This window comes from Saimiri boliviensis, chromosome 7, assembly GCF_048565385.1.
Source record: "Saimiri boliviensis isolate mSaiBol1 chromosome 7, mSaiBol1.pri, whole genome shotgun sequence".
In the NCBI taxonomy this organism is placed as follows: Eukaryota; Metazoa; Chordata; class Mammalia; order Primates; family Cebidae; genus Saimiri; species Saimiri boliviensis.
In genome coordinates this window covers 11,093,172-11,112,323 of record NC_133455.1, presented here as the reverse complement: position 1 = coordinate 11,112,323, position 19,152 = coordinate 11,093,172, and the positions used below count along the sequence as shown (strand labels likewise).

The window sequence follows — 19,152 nt, the reverse complement described above, 5'->3', positions numbered from 1 at the left end:
TGTTTGCAGCTTCCCTTACCCACTGTTGTCCTCTTCGAGGCTGACAAATCTTGAGCCTGGAGCTAAGGCTGAGGGTGGACTAGGTGTGTGTGACCTCCAGTGATGGATCCCTCCCCACCACCTCCCATCCCCGAAATGACTCTGGCCAATGGCAGAGCCAGAGAATTGCAAGGGAGCAGGAATGATCCTGTATATTAGGGGACAAAATAGTGGGGAGTTGCGCAGATTAACCATCCTTACCCAGTCTGATGCCTTAGCATCGAGCAGGAAACAATTCTCCTGCCTCAGCCTCCTGAGTAGCTGGGATTATAGGCACGTGCCACCATGCCCAGCTGATTTTTTGTATTTTTAGTAGAGAAGGGGTTTCACCATGTTGACCAGGATGGTCTCGATCCCTTGACCTCGTGATCCACCCGCCTCGGCCTCCCAAAGTGCTGGGATTACAGGCGTGAGCCACCGTACCCTGCCTAAGCAATTCTTTTATTATTATTATTATTATTATTATTTTTTGAGATGGAGTTTCGCTCTTGTTACCCAGGCTGGAGTGCAATGGCGCGATCTCGGCTCACCGCAACCTCCGCCTCCTGGGTTCAAGCAATTCTCCTGCCTCAGCCTCCTGAGTAGCTGGGATTACAGGCACGTGCCACCATGCCCAGCTAATTTTTTTGTATTTTTAGTAGAGACGGGGTTTCACCATGTTGACCAGGATGGTCTCGATCTCTTGACCTCGTGATCCACCCGCCTCGGCCTCCCAAAGTGCTGGGATTACAAGCTTGAGCCACCGTGCCCGGCCTATTATTATTATTATTGAGACTGAGTCTTGCTCTTTCGCCAGGCTGGAGTGCAGTGGCATGATCTCAGTCTCCAGGATTCAAGCGATTCCCCTACCTCAGCCTCCTGAGTAGCTGGGACTACAGGCACACGCCACCACACCCGGCTAATTTTTTCTATTTTAGCAGAGACGGGGTTTCACCATGGCCAGGATGGTCTCGATTTCCTAACCTCATGATCCGCCCGCCTCAGCCTTCCTAAAGTGCTGGAATTACTGCTGTGAGCCACCACACCGCCTGGTTCAAACAATTCTAATGCCTCAGCCTCCCAAGTAGCTGGGATTACAGGTGTACAACACTACGCCCAGCTGATTTTTGTGTTTTTAGTAGAGACAGAGTTTCTGTGTTGGCCAGGCTGGTCTCAAACTCCTGACCTCGGGTGATCCGCCTGCCTCAGACTACCAACGCACTGGGATTACAGGCGTGAGCCACCGCGCCTGGCCCTATTACCAGATTTTAAACAAGAATCTCTAAAAGTTTTACTATCTAAGGACTTTGACTCAAAGAAGAAAAAATACACAGTAACACCACACTTGCAGGGTGGGCAGTTAACCTGTTCTCCTAATGGAAACTTGTCTAGCCTTAGTAACATTTCTGGATGAAGCATCAAGTTACTATTGCACATTTTAAAAAGACTGGTCCAACAGTGTTTCCTCTAATTTTAATTCATTTAATTTTAATTCCCATTCTTCATTTAAACCATTAGCAGGAGCATCGTTACATGGGTTGTCTAGAATGTCTTCATTTAATGCATTTGACTGCTCCTTTTGATCCTTGTCAGCATTAACCTCTTCAGCTGTCTGTGCTCCGTGTCATTCCTAGGGACTCGTACTCAGCAGCCCTGCCTGCCTTCTTTCCAACGCCAGTTGTTTATTTCTCTCAGTTCTTTGTTGTTGCTCTTCTGCTAGGTTTCTACCTAACTCAGAAGCAAACATCTCACTTTCAGATGAATTTGTCAAAAAGGAATCTTGTTCAGTAGCAGTTAAACCCTGTCCATTATTTCCTGCAACTTCATCATTATTGCTAACAAAATCTTCATGTAAAATAGCGAGGGCAAGTCGAATTCGTTTTAAACAGGTCTGAACTTCCTTATTTCCCGGGTATTCGCTCTGTCAATAAAATCCTCAAACTGCGGTTTAGGGAATAGCCTGTGTGCCCAGCGCTCCATGAGTCTGATTAGAGTATTCAGGTCTTCAGCCTCATGACCTTTACCTTTGGATTTTGCCTTATCAAATACATGCCTTCAGGCTGGAAGGCCTCTCTGAAGTTAATGTGCGTCAGCTGGAGTATATTTCTTTTAACTGTTCTCTTTGGAGGTACAGGAACAGGAGCTCCAGTTCCTGACTCTTCATCAGGTTTGGCTCCTTCACCATCTTGTCTCTCTGGAGAGGCTCACACAGGAAGCAGGGGCCACAGTGCAGAACTTCACATGCACACTAAGTGCGTTTCTTGCAAGACTCGGGAACTCCCTCTTTTTTTTTTTTTTTTTTTGAGACAGAGTCTCGCTTGTTGCCCAGGCTAGAATGCAGTGGCATGACCTTGGCTCACTGCAACCTCTGCCTCCTGGGTTCAAGTGATTCTCCTGCCTCCGCCTTCCGAGTAGCTGGGATTACAGGTGCCCGCCACCACGCCTGGCTAATTTTTGTATTTTTAATAGAGATGGGGTTTCACCATGTTGACCAGGTTGGTCTTGAACTGCCAACCTCAAGTGATCTGTCCATGTCACCCTCCCAAAGTGCTGAGATTACAGGTGTGAGCCACTGTGCTCAGCCTTCTTTTTCTTTTTGAGACGGTCTCCCTTTCTCACCCAGGCTAGAGTACAGTGGCATAATCTCAGCTCACTGCAACCTCTGCCTCCTGGGTTCAAGTTATTCTCCTGCCTCAGCTTCCTGAGTAGCTGGGATTACAGGTGCCCACCACCATGCCCAGCTAATTTTGGTATTTTTAGTAGAGACAGGGTTTCACCGTGTTGGCCAGGATGGTCTCAAGCTCCTGACCTCAAGTGATCACCCACTTCTGCCCCCCAAAGTGCTGGAATTACAGGTGTGAGTCATCGCTCCTGGCCTGGAGTTTTTTTTATGTATGTGTCTGGCACCTGTGCTGGACTGACAAGATTTGTCTTAGTTGGGACTGTTGATTGGAGTGACTACACAGGACTTCTCTGTGTGGTTAAAGCTTCCGTATAGAGTGGTTGCCTCAGGGTAGCTGGACTTTTTGCTCCAAGAGCAGCTAGTTCCATTTAGTTGCTCCAGGAACTAAGGTGGAAGCCACATGGTCTTCTGTGACTTTTTCTCAGAAGTTGTGTAGGGTCAATTCTGCCATATTCTATTGTCAGACTAGCCACAAGCCTACCTAGATTTAAGGGGAGGGAACAGAGGCACTGCCTGTCTATGTGAGACATGCTAGAGAACAGGTGGCCATGTTTTGTTTTTGTTTTTGTTTTTTTTTTTGAGACGGAGTTTCATTCTTGTTACCCAGGCTGGAGTGCAATGGCGCGATCTCGGCTCACCGCAACCTCCGCCTCCTGGGTTCAGGCAGTTCTCCTGCTTCAACCTCCTGAGTAGCTGGGACTATAGGTGTGTGCCACCATGCCCAGCTAATTTTTAAAATATTTTTAATAGAGACGGGGTTTCACCATGTTGACCAGGATGGTCTCGATCTCTTGACCTTGTGATCTACCCGCCTCGGCCTCCCAAAGTGCTGGGATTAAAGGCTTGAGCCACCGCACCCGGCCTATGGCCATGTTTTTTTTTTTTTTTTTTTTTTTTTTTTTTTTTTTGAGATGGAGTTTTGCTCTTGTTACCCAGGCTGGGGTGCAATGGCGTGATCTTGGCTCACCGCAACCTCCGCCTCCCGGGTTCGGGCAATTCTCCTGCCTCAGGCTCCTGAGTAGCTGGGACTACAGGCATGAGCCACCATGCCCAGCTAATTTTTTGTATTTTTTTTTAGTAGAGACCGGGTTTCACCATGTTGACCAGGATGGTCTCGATCTCTTGACCTCGTGATCCACCCGCCTCGGCCTCCCAAAGTGCTGGGATTACAGGCTTGAGCCACCGCACCCAGCCCTCTGGCCATGTTTTAAAACCATCACAGAGGGCTGGGTGCGGTGGCTCACACCTGTAAACCCAGCACTTTGGGAGGCCAAGGTGGGTGGATCACTTGAGGCCAGGAGTTCAAGAGCAGCCTGGTCAACATGGTGAAACCCCATCACTACTAGAAATACAAAAATTACCTGGGTGTGGTGGTGCGTGCCTGTAGTCCCAAGCTGCTCTGGAGGCTGAGGCACGAGAATTGCTTAAACTGGGATGGGGAGGTTGCAGTGAGCAGAGATAGCACCACTGTACTCCAGCCTGGGTGATAGAGTGAGACCCTGTCTCCAAAAAAAAAAAAAAAGGCAGATCGGGCCACAGTGGCTCACGCCTGTAATCCAAGTACTTTGGGAGGCCGAGGCAGGTGGATCACCTGAAGTTGAGAGTTTGAGACCACCCTGACCGACATGGTGAAACCCTGTCTCTATTAAAAATACAGATATCATCCAAGCATGGTGGTGCACTCCTGTAATCTAGATACTCAGGAGGCTGAGGCAGGAGAATCACTTGAACTCAGGAGGTGGAGGTTGCAGTGAGCCGAGATCGCACCATTGTACTCCAGCCTGGGCAACAGAGCGAAACTCTGTCTCAAAAAAAAAAAAAAAAAAAAAGCAGGTCTCAGCCATAGCTGTAGTGTTTTAATTTTTAACAAGGATGATGTCTTCATGTTTTGCTTGTGAAATTAAATATTAATTCAAACAGACAAGGGCCTGGTGAGCATCTGGCAGCTGATTTTACAGCCTTGGTCTTATCTCTCCATGGCAGGACCTAGCACCAAAGGTCACCAGGAGGGGTGCAGGCCCCTTATCTCACAGCAGCCTCTCAGGCCAGGGGCCCTGCCTTCCCCCAGGCTGCATCATCTGGCAGGATCTCTCCACCTCTGTCCTTCTTGTCTGGTTTTGTTACCAGCAGGTATTTGTTGGACATAAAGGTCTGTTCGGCACTGAAAAATTCAAAAGTGATTAAAACGCAGCCTTTCTCCACACAGATAACTTATTAATTACCAGTGGAAAGTTGGACACTATATAGTGCGGAAACTGGGTGGGCATCCTGGCTGCCTTTACCAAGCAAAGTTAGCATTGTGGACATGGTGTTCCTCCTGGCAGGAACCACCAATAAGGGTACAACATCCTTTTAGTGGCATCCTGGTCCCCACACTTACCCCAAATCATGAGGAAACATCAGCAAACGCCCCACTGGGGGACATTCTTCCAGACAACCAGACTGAACTCTTCTTTTTTTTTTTTTGAGACGGAGTTTCGCTCTTGTTACCCAGGCTGGAGTTGCAATGGCGTGATCTCGGCTCACTGCAACCTCTGCCTCCCGGGTTCAGGCAATTCTCCTGCCTCAGCCTCCTGAGTAGCTGGGATTACAGGCAGGCGCCACCATGCCCAGCTAATTTTTTGTATTTTTAGTAGAGACGGGGTTTCACCATGTTGACCAGGATGGTTTCGATCTCTTGACCTCGTGATCCACCCGCCTCGGCCTCCCAAAGTGCTGGGATTACAGGCTGAGCCACCGCACCCGGCCTGAACTCTTTAAAAACTTAAGTCCATTTGAGTGCAGTGACTCACACCCGTAATCCCAGCACTTTGGGAAGCCAAGGCGGGCGGATCATTTGAGGTCAGGAGTTCCAGATCAGCCTGACCAACATGGGGAAACCCTGTCTCCACTAAAAATACAAAAATTAGCTGGGCATGGTGGTAGGCGTCCTGTAGTCCCAGCTACTCAGAAGGCTGAGGCAGGAAAATTACTTGAATCCAGGAGGCAGAGGTTGTAGTGAGCTGAAATCACGCCACTGCACTCCAGCCTAGGTGACAAGAGTGAAACTCCGTCTCAAAACAAAAAAAACTCCCTTAAATTCACGAAAGACAGAGATTGGGAGATTGTTCCAGGAGAGTAAAGAGACATGTACAGTAACAGAAGATATGAGACTGAATTAGATCCAGGATCTGGAGGAAAACTGCCATAAAAGAGAGAGCAAATTTTGAATTTGGGTGGTATATCAGGCCATAGCATTGTATTGCATAAAGGTTACATTTTCAAAATGGTTGAACCTTGAACAAGGTGGGGTTAGGGGTACCAATGCAGTCGAAAAGCCAAGTATATAACTTTTTTTTGAGGCATGGGACAGAGTCTTGCTCTAATGCCAGGCTGGAGTGCAGTGGCGCAATCTCGGCTCACTACAGCCTCCACCTCCTGGGCTCAAGCAATCCTCCCACCTCATCCTCCCAAGTAGCTAGGACTATACAGCCAGCTAATTTTTGTATTTTTAGTAGAGATGGAGTTTCACCATGTTGGCCAGGCTGGTCTCGAACTCCTGGCCTTCAGTGATCTGCCCACCACAGCCTCCCAAAGTGCTGGAATTACAGGTGTCAACTGCCCAGCCTGGCTAGAAACTTTTTACTCCCCAAAACGTCTATCAGCCTAATGTTGATCAGAAGCATCACTGATAACAGATGGTTGATTAGCACACATTTTATATATGCATTATACATTGTATTCTTTTTTTTTTTTTTTTTTTTTTTTTTTTGAGACGGAGTTTCGCTCTTGTTACCCAGGCTGGAGTGCAATGGCGCGATCTCGGCTCACCGCAACCTCCGCTTCTGGGTTCAGGCAATTCTCCTGCCTCAGCCTCCTGAGTAGCTGGGATTACAGGCACGTGCCACCATGCCCAGCTAATTTTTTGTATCTTTAGTAGAGACGGGGTTTCACCATGTTGACCAGCATGGTCTCGATCTCTCGACCTCGTGATCCACCCGCCTCGGCCTCCCAAAGTGCTGGGATTACAGGCTTGAGCCACCGCGCCCGGCACATTGTATTCTTATAATAAAGAAAGCTAGAGGAAAAAAATGTTAAAATCATAAGGAAGAGAAAATATATTTACTCTTCTTAAGTGGAAGTGGACCATTGTAAAGGTCTTCATCCTTCGTGTCTTCACATGGAGGAGGAGGAAGAGGTGGACTTGGTCTTGCTTGTGTGGCAGAGGTGGAAGAAAATCGTATATAAGCAGACATGCAGTTGAAACTCATGTTGTTTGAGGGTCAGTTGCATTTGATAATTGTACTGTGGATATTTGAGAGAATACTGCTGTTCTTACGAGATACATACTGCACTATTTAGGAGAAAAGAGGTGTGTTGTCTACAACTAACTCCCAAATGGTTTAGCACAGGAGTGGGCAAACCTTTCTGGTAAAAGGCCAAATAGTAAAATTGTTGGGCTTTATGGGCCATATGGTCTCAGTCAGAACTACGCGTGGTGCTGTTAGAGTTCCAATGCAGCCACAGGCAATATGTAAATGGGTGGGCGTGGCTGTGTTCCAATAAAACTTTATTTATGGATACTGCAATGCCAATTTCATAGGATTTCACACACCACGAAAGATTATTGTGATTTTTTTCAATCCTGCAAACCCATTTCTGTCTTACTGAGCATGCAAAGTTAGGTGGCCAGACTTGGCCTGCAGCTGTGGTTTACAAATGCCTGCCTGATAAAGAAAAAGAACACACAACCAGGCACACACACATGTGCACATGCAAGCAGGCATGCATGGAGGTAAAGCAAATGCAGTATGACAGACCAGCTGGTGAATCTGAGTGAAGAGTAGAGGCGAGTTCTTTGTATTGTTTTGTAATTTTGCAAGCTTGAAATTATTATTCATTTATTTATCTTTTGAGACAGAGTCTCACTCTGTCACCCAGGCTGGAGTGCAGTGGTGCAATCTCAGCTCACTGCCACCTCCGCCTCCTGGGTTCAGGCGATTCTTCTGTCTCAGCCTCCCGAGTAGCTGAAATTACAGGCGTGAGCCACTGCACCCAGTTTGAAATTATTTTAAAATAAAAACATTAAGTAAAATAAAAGCATTGATTATTTTCCTTCCTGGGGGGCCCAGGAAGGAGAGAAGGAGGTGCCCTTTCATCTTCCTAGTGGGTGGGCCGAGGTGACTCACTCACAGCATTCTTGGGTGTCGCTTCTAATTGTCATCTAGTCACTTGTCATTTTTATTGTCATCTTACTCATTTCTTGGCCTTTGCCTCTTCCTTGTTTTCTGACTTAAATTCCATACCCAGGTGCCTTTCGTGGCAGGCAGGGGAGTTCAGCCTCTGCTCACTGTTGCATCATCTCCTTTTGCTGTCCCTCTGCTAAATCCATCTCTCCACCTGTTAAAAAGAGTTACTTTAAACGTGTTTGTTGACTTATCGTTGCTTTGTTTTCAGTGTTTTTAATTACTCGGCCATGTTCACCTTGTCTGTATCATTCCAGTTTTTTTTTTTTTTTTTTTTTGAGACGGAGTTTCGCTCTTGTTACCCAGGCTGGAGTGCAATGGCGTGATCTCGGCTCACCGCAACCTCCGCCTCCTGGGTTGAGGCAATTCTCCTGCCTCAGCCTCCTGAGTAGCTGGGATTACAGGCACGCGCCACCGTGCCCAGCTAATTTTTTGTATTTTTAGTAGAGACGGGGTTTCACCATGTTGACCAGGATGGTCTCGATCTCTTGACCTCGTGATCCGCCCGCCTCGGCCTCCCAAAGTGCTGGGATTACAGGCTTGAGCCACCGCGCCCAGCCTTCATTCCAGTTTTTTAGTGCATGTGCTGCCAAAGTGAGCACTGGCTTATGGTTTTTAATGTTTTTTTGAGACAAGGGCCACCCGTCTCAGGCTGAAGTGCAGTGGCACAGTCTCGGCTCATTGCAACCTCCGACTCTGAGGTTCAAGCGGTTCTCCTGCCTCAGCCTCCCGCGTAGTTGGCACTATAGACTAGTGCTATCACACCTGGCTAATTTTTTGTATTTTTAGTAGTGATGGGGTTTCACCTTGTTAGCCAGGATGGTCTCAATCTCCTGACCTCATGATCTGCCGACCTCGGCCTCACAAAATGCTGAGATAATAAGCGTGCCCGGCCTTAATTTTTTTTAATTAAAAAAATTTGTTTTTGAGACAGAGTTTTGCTCTTTTGCCCAGGCTGGAGTGAAGTGGTGTGGTCTCAGCTCACTGCAACCTCTGCCCCCAGGCTCAAGTTATTCTCCTGCCTCAGCCTTCTGAGTATCTGGGATTGCAGATGCCTGCCACCACACCTGGGTAATTTTCACATTTTTGTTTTTTTGTTTTTGTTTTTTTGGAGGAGTCTCACTCTCACCCAGGCTAGAGTGCCTTGGCATGGTCTCAGCTCACTGCAAGCTTTGCCTCCCAGGTTCAAGCGATTCTCCTGCCTTAGCCTCCCAGGTAGCTGGGACTACAGGCACGCACCACCACACCGGGCTAATTTTTGTATTTTTAGTAGAAACGGGGTTTCACTACATTGGCCAGGCTGGTCTCGAACTCCTGACCTCGTGATCCACCCACCTCGGCCTCCCAAAGTGTTGGGATTACAGGCGTGAGCCACTGCACCCTGTCGTAATTTTTACGTTTTTATTAGAGATGGAGTTTTGCCATGTTGGCCAGGCTGTTCTAACTCCGGACCTCAGGTGATCCACCCACCTCGGCCTCCCAAAGTGCTGGAATTACGGGTGTGAGCCACTGCGCCCGGCCAGCTTACTGTTTTTAATGTCGTGGTCTTCATCTCACATATTGGTTTCCCTAAATTTTTGGTGTTTGTCTTAGAACTCCAGAGATAAGGGGTTGTTTCCCTACCTGTGGTGTTATTTATTGGGAGGTGTGTGATGGTGGCAAAGTCAAGAAGGTACTGTGTTCTGTTCCCCCAGCACTGGGGCGAAGTCTTTTGCATTTTCCCTGGCCTGTGGCCCTGAATGGTTATTTCAAGAATGAGCTATTTGAGTTCATTGGCATGACTGTCTGGAGGGCGGAGGGTGGCTTTAAGGGAAGGGTATGTGTTTTTCTTAGTTGACTTAATGGGAACTCTCTTCATTGCCAGGATCAGAAACTCAAAGTGAACACTAAGTGAAAAGTGGTTTATTAATTTATATAACCTTGAATGTTGGATAGCATAACATTCAGCCTTGGCTAGACCCAACAGCTAAAATGTTGCTATGAGAGAATTCTCTTTTATCATCTCTGAATTTTTTTTTTTTTTTTTTTTTTTTTTTGAGACAGAGTTTTGCTCTTGTTACCCAGGCTGGAGTGCAATGGCGCGATCTCGGCTCACCGCAACCTCCGCCTCCTGGGTTGAGGCAATTCTCCTGCCTCAGCCTCCTGAGTAGCTGGGATTACAGGCAGGCGCCACCATGCCCAGCTAATTTTTTATATATTTTTAGTAGAGACGTGGTTTCACCATGTTGACCAGGATGGTCTCCATCTCTTGACCTCGTGATCCACCCACCTCGGCCTCCCAAAGTGCAGGGATTACAGGCTTGAGCCACTACGCCTGGCTTTTTTTTTTTTTTTTTTTTTTTTTTTTTTTTTAAAGACAGTCTTGTTCTGTCACTCAGGCTGGAGTGCTGGAGTGCAATGGCATGATCTGGGCTCACTGCAGCCTCTACCTCCTGAGTTCAAGCATTTCTTCTGCCTCAGCCTCCTGAGTAGCTGGGACTACTGGCATGCGTCATCACACCTGGCTAATTTTTGTATTTTTAGTAGAGACAGGGCTTCACTATGTTGGCCAGGCTCAAGTGATCCGCCCTCCTTGGCCTCCCAAAGTGCTGGTATTGCAGGCGTGAGCCACTGTGCCTTACCCTCATCTGCCAATTCTGTTTTCCTGTTTGGCTTTATTCTTAGGCAGACCATCCCCACGCAGAGCCTCAGGTATACCTTCTACCAGATTAGCAAACCCAGGAGAAAAAGCGCATCCCTAAATCAATCATTTTAGCCGAAGTCCCAGTGCTGGCTCTCATTGACCCAGAGTGTGTCACGTGTTCACCTCTGAACCAGTCAGTAGCCAGAGGATTGGAGGATTGTGATTGGCTAGGCATGAATCACATGACCACACTCAGCGTGAGAACCTTCAGCTCTTCTCAAGGACCAGAGGTGACCCTTGAAGGCGTTTTTGTTTGGTTGCTATTACCATAAGAAAAAATGGCACCTGAGTAGTACTGTGCCATGCTGCCTTCCCCAGTTCCAGTCCCAGTTTTCTTTCTTTCTTTTTTTTTTTTTTCAGACGGAATTTCGCTCTTGTTACCCAGGCTGGAGTGTAATGGCGCGATCTCGGCTCACCGCAACCTCCGCCTCCTGGGTTCAGGCAATTCTCCTGCCTCAGCCTCCTGAGTAGCTGGGATTACAGGCACGCGCCACCATGCCCAGCTAATTTTTTGTATTTTTAGTAGAGATGGGGTTTCACCATGTTGACCAGGATGGTCTCGATATCTTGACCTCGTGATCCACCCGCCTCAGCCTCCCAAAGTGCTGGGATTACAGGCTTGAGCCACCGCGCCTGGCCTCCAGTCCCAGTTTTCTAAGCTACATCCTTCATAGTATCATTTTCACCGCCAGACTGTGACCTCTGCAGCTGGTTCTATGACCACAATCAAAGCATGAAAATGACCTAGGCAGGCATGGTGGCTCATGTCTGTAATCCCAGCACTTTGGGAGACCAAGGCCGGTGAATTGCTTGAGGTCAGGAATTCGAGACCGTGGTGGCCAATATGGTGAAACCCTGTCTCCACTAGAAATACAAATATTAGCCAGGCATGATGGTGCACATCTGTAGTTCCAGCTACTGGGGAGGCTGAGGCAGGAGAATCACTTAAACACAGGAGGTGGAGGTTTCAGTGAGGTGAGATTGTGCTACTGCACTCCAGCCTGGGCAACAGAACAAGACTTTCTCGAAAAAAAAAAAGAAAAAGAGAAAAGAAAATGACCTGCTCACAGTCTCCCACACACCCTTCCCTGGGTCCCCTGTCCTTCAGGAAACACACAGGATCTACAAGCAGAAGCTGGAGGAGCTGGCTGCGCTGCAGGCGTTGTGTAGCAGTTCTATCAGTAAGCAGAAGAAGCACCTCCAGGACTTGAAGCACACACTCCAGAGGTAGGCGCGGCTGCAGCCCGGGGCCGCCCTGGTTCTGAGGGACAGAAGCCCAACTCTAAAAAGGCTGAAGGAGAGGAAGGAAATCTCAGTGGGAAGAGACAGGACTGGAATCTGATTCAGGCATCACTGGATCCATGGGCCAAAGGGTATTTTTAGGAATCTGGTTTTTTTCCCTCTAAATTCTGCCTTCCTCTGGATTGGTGTCACTCTCAGGGTGACTGTCCCTCCACCAGCAGTGCCAGGCTATTTTCAAGCCTTGCTTTCTGCCAGCTGTGCCACCCCAGCTGAAGGAGAGTTTCTCTTTTTTTTTTTTTGAAATGGAGTCTCTCACTTTTGTTGCCCAGGCTGGAGTGCAATGGCATGATTTTGGCTCACTGCAACCTCTGTCTCCTGGGTTCAAGTGACTGTTCTGCCTCAGTCTCCTGAGTAGCTGGGATTACTGACGTGAACCATTGTGCCTGGCTGAGAGTGTCTCTTTCCCAGTACTTCAACAGACGTTCTGTGTCCAGTCCTCATTGGCTGGGGTTGGTTCAGTGCCCATTTGTGAACCAGTCACTGAGAAGCTGCTTGGGCAGCACCATGTTGTGTGCTCAGTCTGTGGCCCTGGGAGGTGGAGGGACAGCCACATGGGCAGCGGGAGAAGATGAGTAGTTTCCCAGGTGAAAGTTGGGTGCTGTTATAGGAAGGTGCCCTGCTGGACAAGTAAACAGGCAGTGTCCTTTCATGGGTGTGGGGTGCCCTCCCCATCCGGGTCTCTGGTGTAGCCAGCACTAAGTTGTCATCCCTGGTGGAGATGTGCTGGAGCTCATAGCTTAGTTCGATTCCAAGGCCTGGATCATGTCCATTTCCCAACACTCGTGGTCCCAGGTCTGGAAGGCCTCTCCTGCCTGGCATATGAAGGGGCCCAGTGTATCCTGTGACTCCCCCCTTGTCAGGCAGGGAAACTGAGGCTCCGAGTGACTTGTCCCAGGTCACTTAGCTGGGCCTCCATTTTAGAGTCTGGGACTCCTGGTTAACTCTTTCCTTGTGGACAATTTTCGGGGGAGGTCCTGATTATAGCTCTCAGTGTGACTGGCCATTTTGGAAATGGAGGCCCACAACTGAGGGGTGGAGAGTGTAGATGGCCCCACACAAACACATCGCCAGATGTGGCTTGGAAAAACACATCTTGCTAATGGCAGGACTCATAGAGTCCTGAGTCTTTTTTCAGTCTAGGGTTTTTCAGATTCTCAGTGCTTGCTTCATAGATGGGCACATGGCTAACCCAAGCACTATTGATGGTCTGATGAGTGTTTGTGGGGGGCTTTGCACTGAGGGATACTGAGTAGCATCCTTGGCCTCTGCCCACCAATGCCAGTAGCACTCCCACCCAGGTGTGTCCACCAGATGTCCTCCAGGCATTGCTGGCTGTCCCCAGTTGAGAAGGGCTGGGTTAGAAGGTTTGTGAGTTAGGGTCTTAGACCAAGGACTCCTGCCATTCCAAGATGTGTCTGTTGATTTGTTTTCTAGTTTTGAGAGTTTTGTGTTACCAAAGAATAACAGTCAGACCTTGATTGGTCAACTGCTTATGGTTTCAGGGGCCTTTCTGTTTGTCCTCTTGGTAATCTGTAGGTTATTCCTTTATTTTTTATTTTTAAAAATTATTTCTATTTATTTATTTACCTATTTTTGAGACAGAGTCTCATGTTGTCACCCAAGGTGGAGTATGGAGTATAGTGGTGCGATCTCGGCTCACTGCAGCCTCCGCCTCCTGGGTTCAAGCGAGTCTCCTGCCTCAGCCTCCGTAGTAGCTGGGATTACAGGCATGTGCCACCACACCTGGCTAATTGTGTATTTCTAGTAGAGATGGGGTTTCTCCATGTTGGTCAGGTTGATCTCGAACTCCTGACCTCAAGCAATCCGCCCGCCTCGGCCTCCCAAAGTGCTGGGAATACCGGTGTGAGCCACCACACCCAGCCTGGTTGTTTTCTTTAAATAATTTTTTGAAGAGACGTGGTCTTGCTGTGTTGGCCAGGCTGGTCTCAAACTTCTGGCCTCAAGTGATCTCCTGCCTTGGCCTCCCAAAGTGCTGGAATCATAGGCAGTGTGTGCGGGGACTGTAACCATGCTTGCTAATTGTTTCTTTTTTATTTATTTTTAGTATTTTTTTTTGGAGATGAAGTCTTGGCTTTGTCACCATGCTGGAGTACAGTGGCACAATTTTGGTTCACTGCAACCTTCACCTCCCAGGTTCAAGTGATACTCCTGCCTCAGCCTCCTGAATAGATGGGAGTATAGGCGTGCTACCCGACGCCAAACTTGTTTTTTGTATTTTAGTAGAGACAGGGTTTCACCGTGTTGGCCAGGATGGTCTCGATCTCCTGACCTTGTGATTTGCCCGCCTTGGCCTCCCAAAGTGCTGGGATTACAGGCATGAGCCACCGCCCCCGGCCTTAGTTATTTCTTTAGAGCAGTGAGAAGAAAAATAGTATTGTCAGTAATTATCCCTTGAGCTCATACTATCAAGTATTATTCTAGATGCTGTATGCTGTACTTATTTAATCCTCACCAGGCTGTTGTCTGTGAGGTAGGCTTGAGGTTATCCCGGCTTTTCAGGTATGGAAAATAAAGCAGAGAGGTTTAAGGACTTTCCGAAGGTCACAAGACTACCTGGGAGGCAGCATCATCCCCAGCCCTGAGAGTCGGGATAGAGAACTGCGTTCGCAGGAGGCACTGGGGTAGAAGGTGGGAGGCTGGGACCTGGGGCGCCCATAGTCCTCCTCCTCCTGAGTGATGCCCCTTCCCCTGTGCCTACATCTCTGACCACAGGTACAAACGCCATGCCAGTCAGGAGGAGGCGGAGCTTGTTCAGCAGATGGCCGCAAACATCAAGGAGCGGCAGAACGTCTTCTTCAACATGGAGGCCTACCTGCCCAAGAAGAACGGGTAGGAGCTGGCAACCTTCCACCCCTGCCACAGTCTGTGCCCAGGCCTAGCGCAGCTGCTCCATGTCACTCTCGTCTTTCTGCTGACGCTCAGATTGAAGGGGAAGGAGGGACGAAAGGGCAGGAGAGAGAAGGAGCCTGCCATGTGTATTCCTCCATGAGCCCAGGAGGGGACCCCAGCTACAGTGTGTGACAGTTGCATTCCTGAGAGGACCGTTGTCAGGAGCCAGCACCTGCTGCATGCCTGGTGCCACCTGGGGTCAAGAGGGAAGGTTTTCTTTCCCAAGAGAACAGACATGCATTGAGAGCCTCCTGCACGCTCAGTTTCTAACTCCTGTGATGCCACAGGATTTATCCTCAACAGCCTGTGCGTCAGACTAAGGGATCCCCATCTTTTTTTGTTTGAGATGGAGTCTCGCTCTGTCACCCAGGCTGGAGTGCAGTGGCGCCATCTCGGCTCACGACAACCTCCACCTCCCGGGTTCATGCAGTTCTCCTGCCTCAGCCTCCTAAGTAGCTGGGATTACAGGCGCCCACCACGATGCCCAGCTAATTTTTGTAGAGACAGGGTTTCACCATGTTGGCCAGGCTGGTCTGAAACTCCTGACCTTGTGATCTGCCCGCCTCAACCTCCCAAAGTGATGGGATTGCAGGCGTGAGCCACCATCATTGGCAGGGATCCCCATTTTTACACGATTCAGAGACATCAGGGAATGTTTAGCCCTGCCAGGATGTGAACACCAGACGTTCTGACTCCAAAGCCCACGTTCTTTCCATCTTCCCCCTTCTGAGAAGTCCCTGTTCCTCCCCTCAAGTGATGTCATTGCCACCGTGTTCTGGAGAGAGCTCCTTACAGCCTCGTATCATCGTGACCTGACATAGGCAGCTAAGCACATCTCATCAGTTCACGCTGACCCTGTTTTCTGGATCAGTCAAGCACTGAGTCAGAGCCACCCACCAGGAGGAGGGACTTTCTTTCAGGCCCACAGCTGGAAGGTGGGAGCTGGCTAGCCCTGTTACATTTTAACCCATTGCTCCCAGCTTCTCCTGTTTTACTGTGTTTGAGTAAAGACTCCACACGTTAAGTGAGGATCATTTTCTGCAGATTGAACAGCAGCCCAGCATTCGTGACCCTCTTAGTGTCTTTCGAGTCCACCTTCCTGCCCCTCTCCCCCTAGTCGTCTGTGCATCTACCTCAGTAGGGAATCTTTGGATTGCAAATGATAGAAAATCCAACTCAAGGCTGGGTACCGTGGCTTGTGCCTGTCATCCCAGCACTTCGGGAGGCCAAGGTGGGAGGATTGCTTGAGCCCAGAAATTCAAGATCAGCCTGGGCAACATAGTGAGACCCCATCTCTGCAAGACTTTAACAAAATTGGCCTGGTGTTGTGTACCTATAAACCTAGCTACTTTGATGACTGAGGTGGGAGGATTGCTTGAGCCTAGGAATTCAACTGCAGTGAGGCTGGGCACAGTGGCTCATGCCTGTAATCCCAGCACTTTGGGAGACCAAGGCAGGTGGACCACTTGAGGTCGGGAGTTCGAGACCAGCCTGGCCAACATGGTGAAACCCCATCTCTACTAAAAACACAAAAATTATCTGGGTACAGTGGCAGATACCTGTAATCCAAGTGACAGGGGAGGCTGAGGCAGGAGAATCACTTGAACCCAGGAGGCAGAGGTTGCCGTGAGCTGAGATCATGCAGCTGCACTCCATCCTGGGCGACAGCAAGACTGTCTCAAAAAAAAACAAACAAAAAACTGCAGTGAGCTATGATCATGCCATTGCACTCTAGCCCAGGCAACAGAGTGAGACCCTATCTCTAAAAATAATACCAATAATGATAATAATGGAAAAATAAAGAAAATTGTTTAAAAACTGATCTAGAGGTTGTACCCAGGCCTCTACGTCATTGGCTCTGCTTGGTCACATACTCAAATCTGGCTGCAAGGCAGGCTGGGAAATACAGTCTCTAAGACAGCCAGGAGGGGGAAATCAACTCACACTGTCGTGTGTCACAGATGTAATGTCCTCTGGTTAATCATTATTCCCACTCGATGTGGGGCCCATTTGCCCTCCGAGCTTAGGTCCCTGTCTTCTAACATCAGTATTTGGGGATGTGCTGGTTAAGTGTGTCGAGTTTGGAAGTTGTTGGTTCGCGCCCACCTGCTAAGGATCATGCCCCTCACAGGTGTTTCCTTCCAGGCTCTACTTGAACCTGGTCCTCGGCAATGTGAATGTGACCCTCCTCAGCAACCAGGCCAAGTAAGTGTTCCCCCCATACCCCATCCCACACCCCAAACCTACACCCTGAACCCCACATCCTACACCCCACCCCATACCCTATACCCACACCCATAACCCGTATCCACAGCTCACACCCCATCCCACACCCTGCGCTATCCCCCCACCTCACCCCATACCCCACACCCTATATCCACACCCACACCCCAAACCTACACCCCCTGCCCCAGACCCTACCCCGCAACCCAGACCCCATCCTGCACCCCGCATCCACATACCACACCAACACCCTACCCCTCACTCCCCACACCCCACCCCACATCCCAGACCTCACACCCCAGACTCCATTCCACACCCCACACCCCTCACTTGGCTCAGAGGCCTCCAGCATTCTGCTTCAGCTCAGGGAAGATGCATCCAAGCTAGAATTGTTGCATAAATAAAAACCTGTTCACAGGTGGGGCTCTGGCTTCTGGAGTGTTTGACACTCTCCTCCTCTGTAGGTAGAGCACCTGGGAGAGGGTTCCTTCCTTCCTTCCTTTCTCAGAGTCAGTATGTTGGGTGGACAGGACTTCCCAATTCCCACAAGAAATGGCCCTGTTCTGTTCCACGCCCAGTCACATACACACTTCTGGGAGATGGGCAGTCCTGTCCACCTTGAATCTACCCTATTTCCAGGCAGCCTCAAACCCTGGCCTTTCAGCAGCAGCAGTTGGTTGAGGGAAGAGACCCTGTCCAGGGACATGGAGCCTTCTGCATACTTAGCCCTGTTCGCTCATCGGTCACCACCAGTCCGTCAAGGCCAGGTCTCTCCTTTAGTGGGATGGTAAGGCCCTTATGGGCCATGGCTATGTCTGCAGGTCAAAGGTTCAGGGGTCTGATGGGGCCACAGGTCAGCTATGCCCGGGTGGTGGAATCGTCATGGTAAGGATCCCTCTGCTGGGGGTGTCTGTCATGGCAGGTTTGCCTACAAGGATGAGTATGAGAAGTTCAAGCTCTACCTGACCATCATCCTGCTCCTGGGTGCCGTGGCATGTCGATTCGTCCTTCACTACAGGTAGTGGGTGTGGCGACGTGCGCCTGGGCCCGGGCATGCAGACGTCGGGAGGGGGCCGGGAGAGAGGGATCCAGGAGACCCAGGGCTGCTTCTGCTGCTGTATCGTCTGGTGTGGTGAGATGTAGGGGAGAGAAGGGCCTTTTCTCCTGGGAAATGCCAGTCCTGTCCACCCCACTTCCATCTAACAAGTGTCTGTTAAACTTCTCCTGGAAAGGCCTTGTACTGTACTAGTTAGGAAGGAGTTCATTGGCCGGGTGCAGTGGCTCATGCCTGTAATCCCAGCACTTTCGGAGGCTGAGGCAGGCAGATCATGAGGTCAGGAGCTCGAGACCATCCTGGCCAACATGGTGAAACCCTATCTTTATTTAAAAATACAGAAATTAGCTGGGTGTGGTGGTGCATGCCTGTATTCCCAGCTACTTGGAAGGCTGAGGTAGGAGAATTGCTTGAACCAGGGAGTCAGAGGTTGCAGTGAGCCAAGATCATGCCACTGCACTCCAGCCTGATGTCAGAGTGAGACTCTGTCTCACACACACACACAAAAAAAGGAATTCATTGCTGTCTGTCAGTATGGTGGCATATCATTCAGCCAGAAAGAGAAGTGAAAAGTTGGGTGTGGTAGTTCACACCTTAATCCCAGTGCTTTGGGAGGCAGGAGGACTACTTTAGTCAGGAATTTGAGCCTAGCCTGGGCAACACAGCAAGACCCCCATCTCTACAAATATGAAAAATAAAATTCTTTAGGTGGGTGCAGTGGCTCACGCCTGTAATCACAGCACTTTAGGAGGCTGAGGTGGGAGGATTGCTTGAGCCCAGGAGTTCAAGGCTGCAGTGAGCCATGATCACACCAGTGCACTTTAGCACTGGGGACAGACGGAGACCAGGTCTGAACCAAAGAGAGAGAAATGAAGCACTGTCACTGTCACTAACCCAGGCTGCAGCATGGATGAGCCTTGAAAACACAGTGCTGATAAAAGAACTAGTCACAAAGGACACACCCCAGGATTGCATTGCTGTGAACTGCCCAGAATAGGCAAACCCATAGAGGCGGGAAGGGGAGTCGGTGAGTGGTGGCCAGGGGCCGCAGGAG

General features: G+C 49.4%; 1 protein-coding gene and 1 pseudogene across 2 annotated transcripts in view; one reads left to right on the top strand and one right to left on the bottom strand.

The window, feature by feature from the left end:
• The window catches only part of TMEM120B (transmembrane protein 120B), a 55,864-nt gene that overhangs the window by 17,100 nt on the left and 19,612 nt on the right, over positions 1 to 19,152 (top strand). For both annotated transcript variants that reach the window (XM_039471577.2, XM_039471576.2), the window contains exons 2-5: positions 11,718 to 11,836; positions 14,645 to 14,761; positions 16,967 to 17,026; positions 17,967 to 18,062. In XM_039471577.2, coding sequence (XP_039327511.1) covers positions 11,718 to 11,836; positions 14,645 to 14,761; positions 16,967 to 17,026; positions 17,967 to 18,062 — 392 coding nt within the window. The remainder of the gene's footprint in view (positions 1 to 11,717; positions 11,837 to 14,644; positions 14,762 to 16,966; positions 17,027 to 17,966; positions 18,063 to 19,152) is intronic.
• LOC104652059 (TIMELESS-interacting protein pseudogene) lies at positions 1,379 to 10,599 on the bottom strand (annotated as a pseudogene).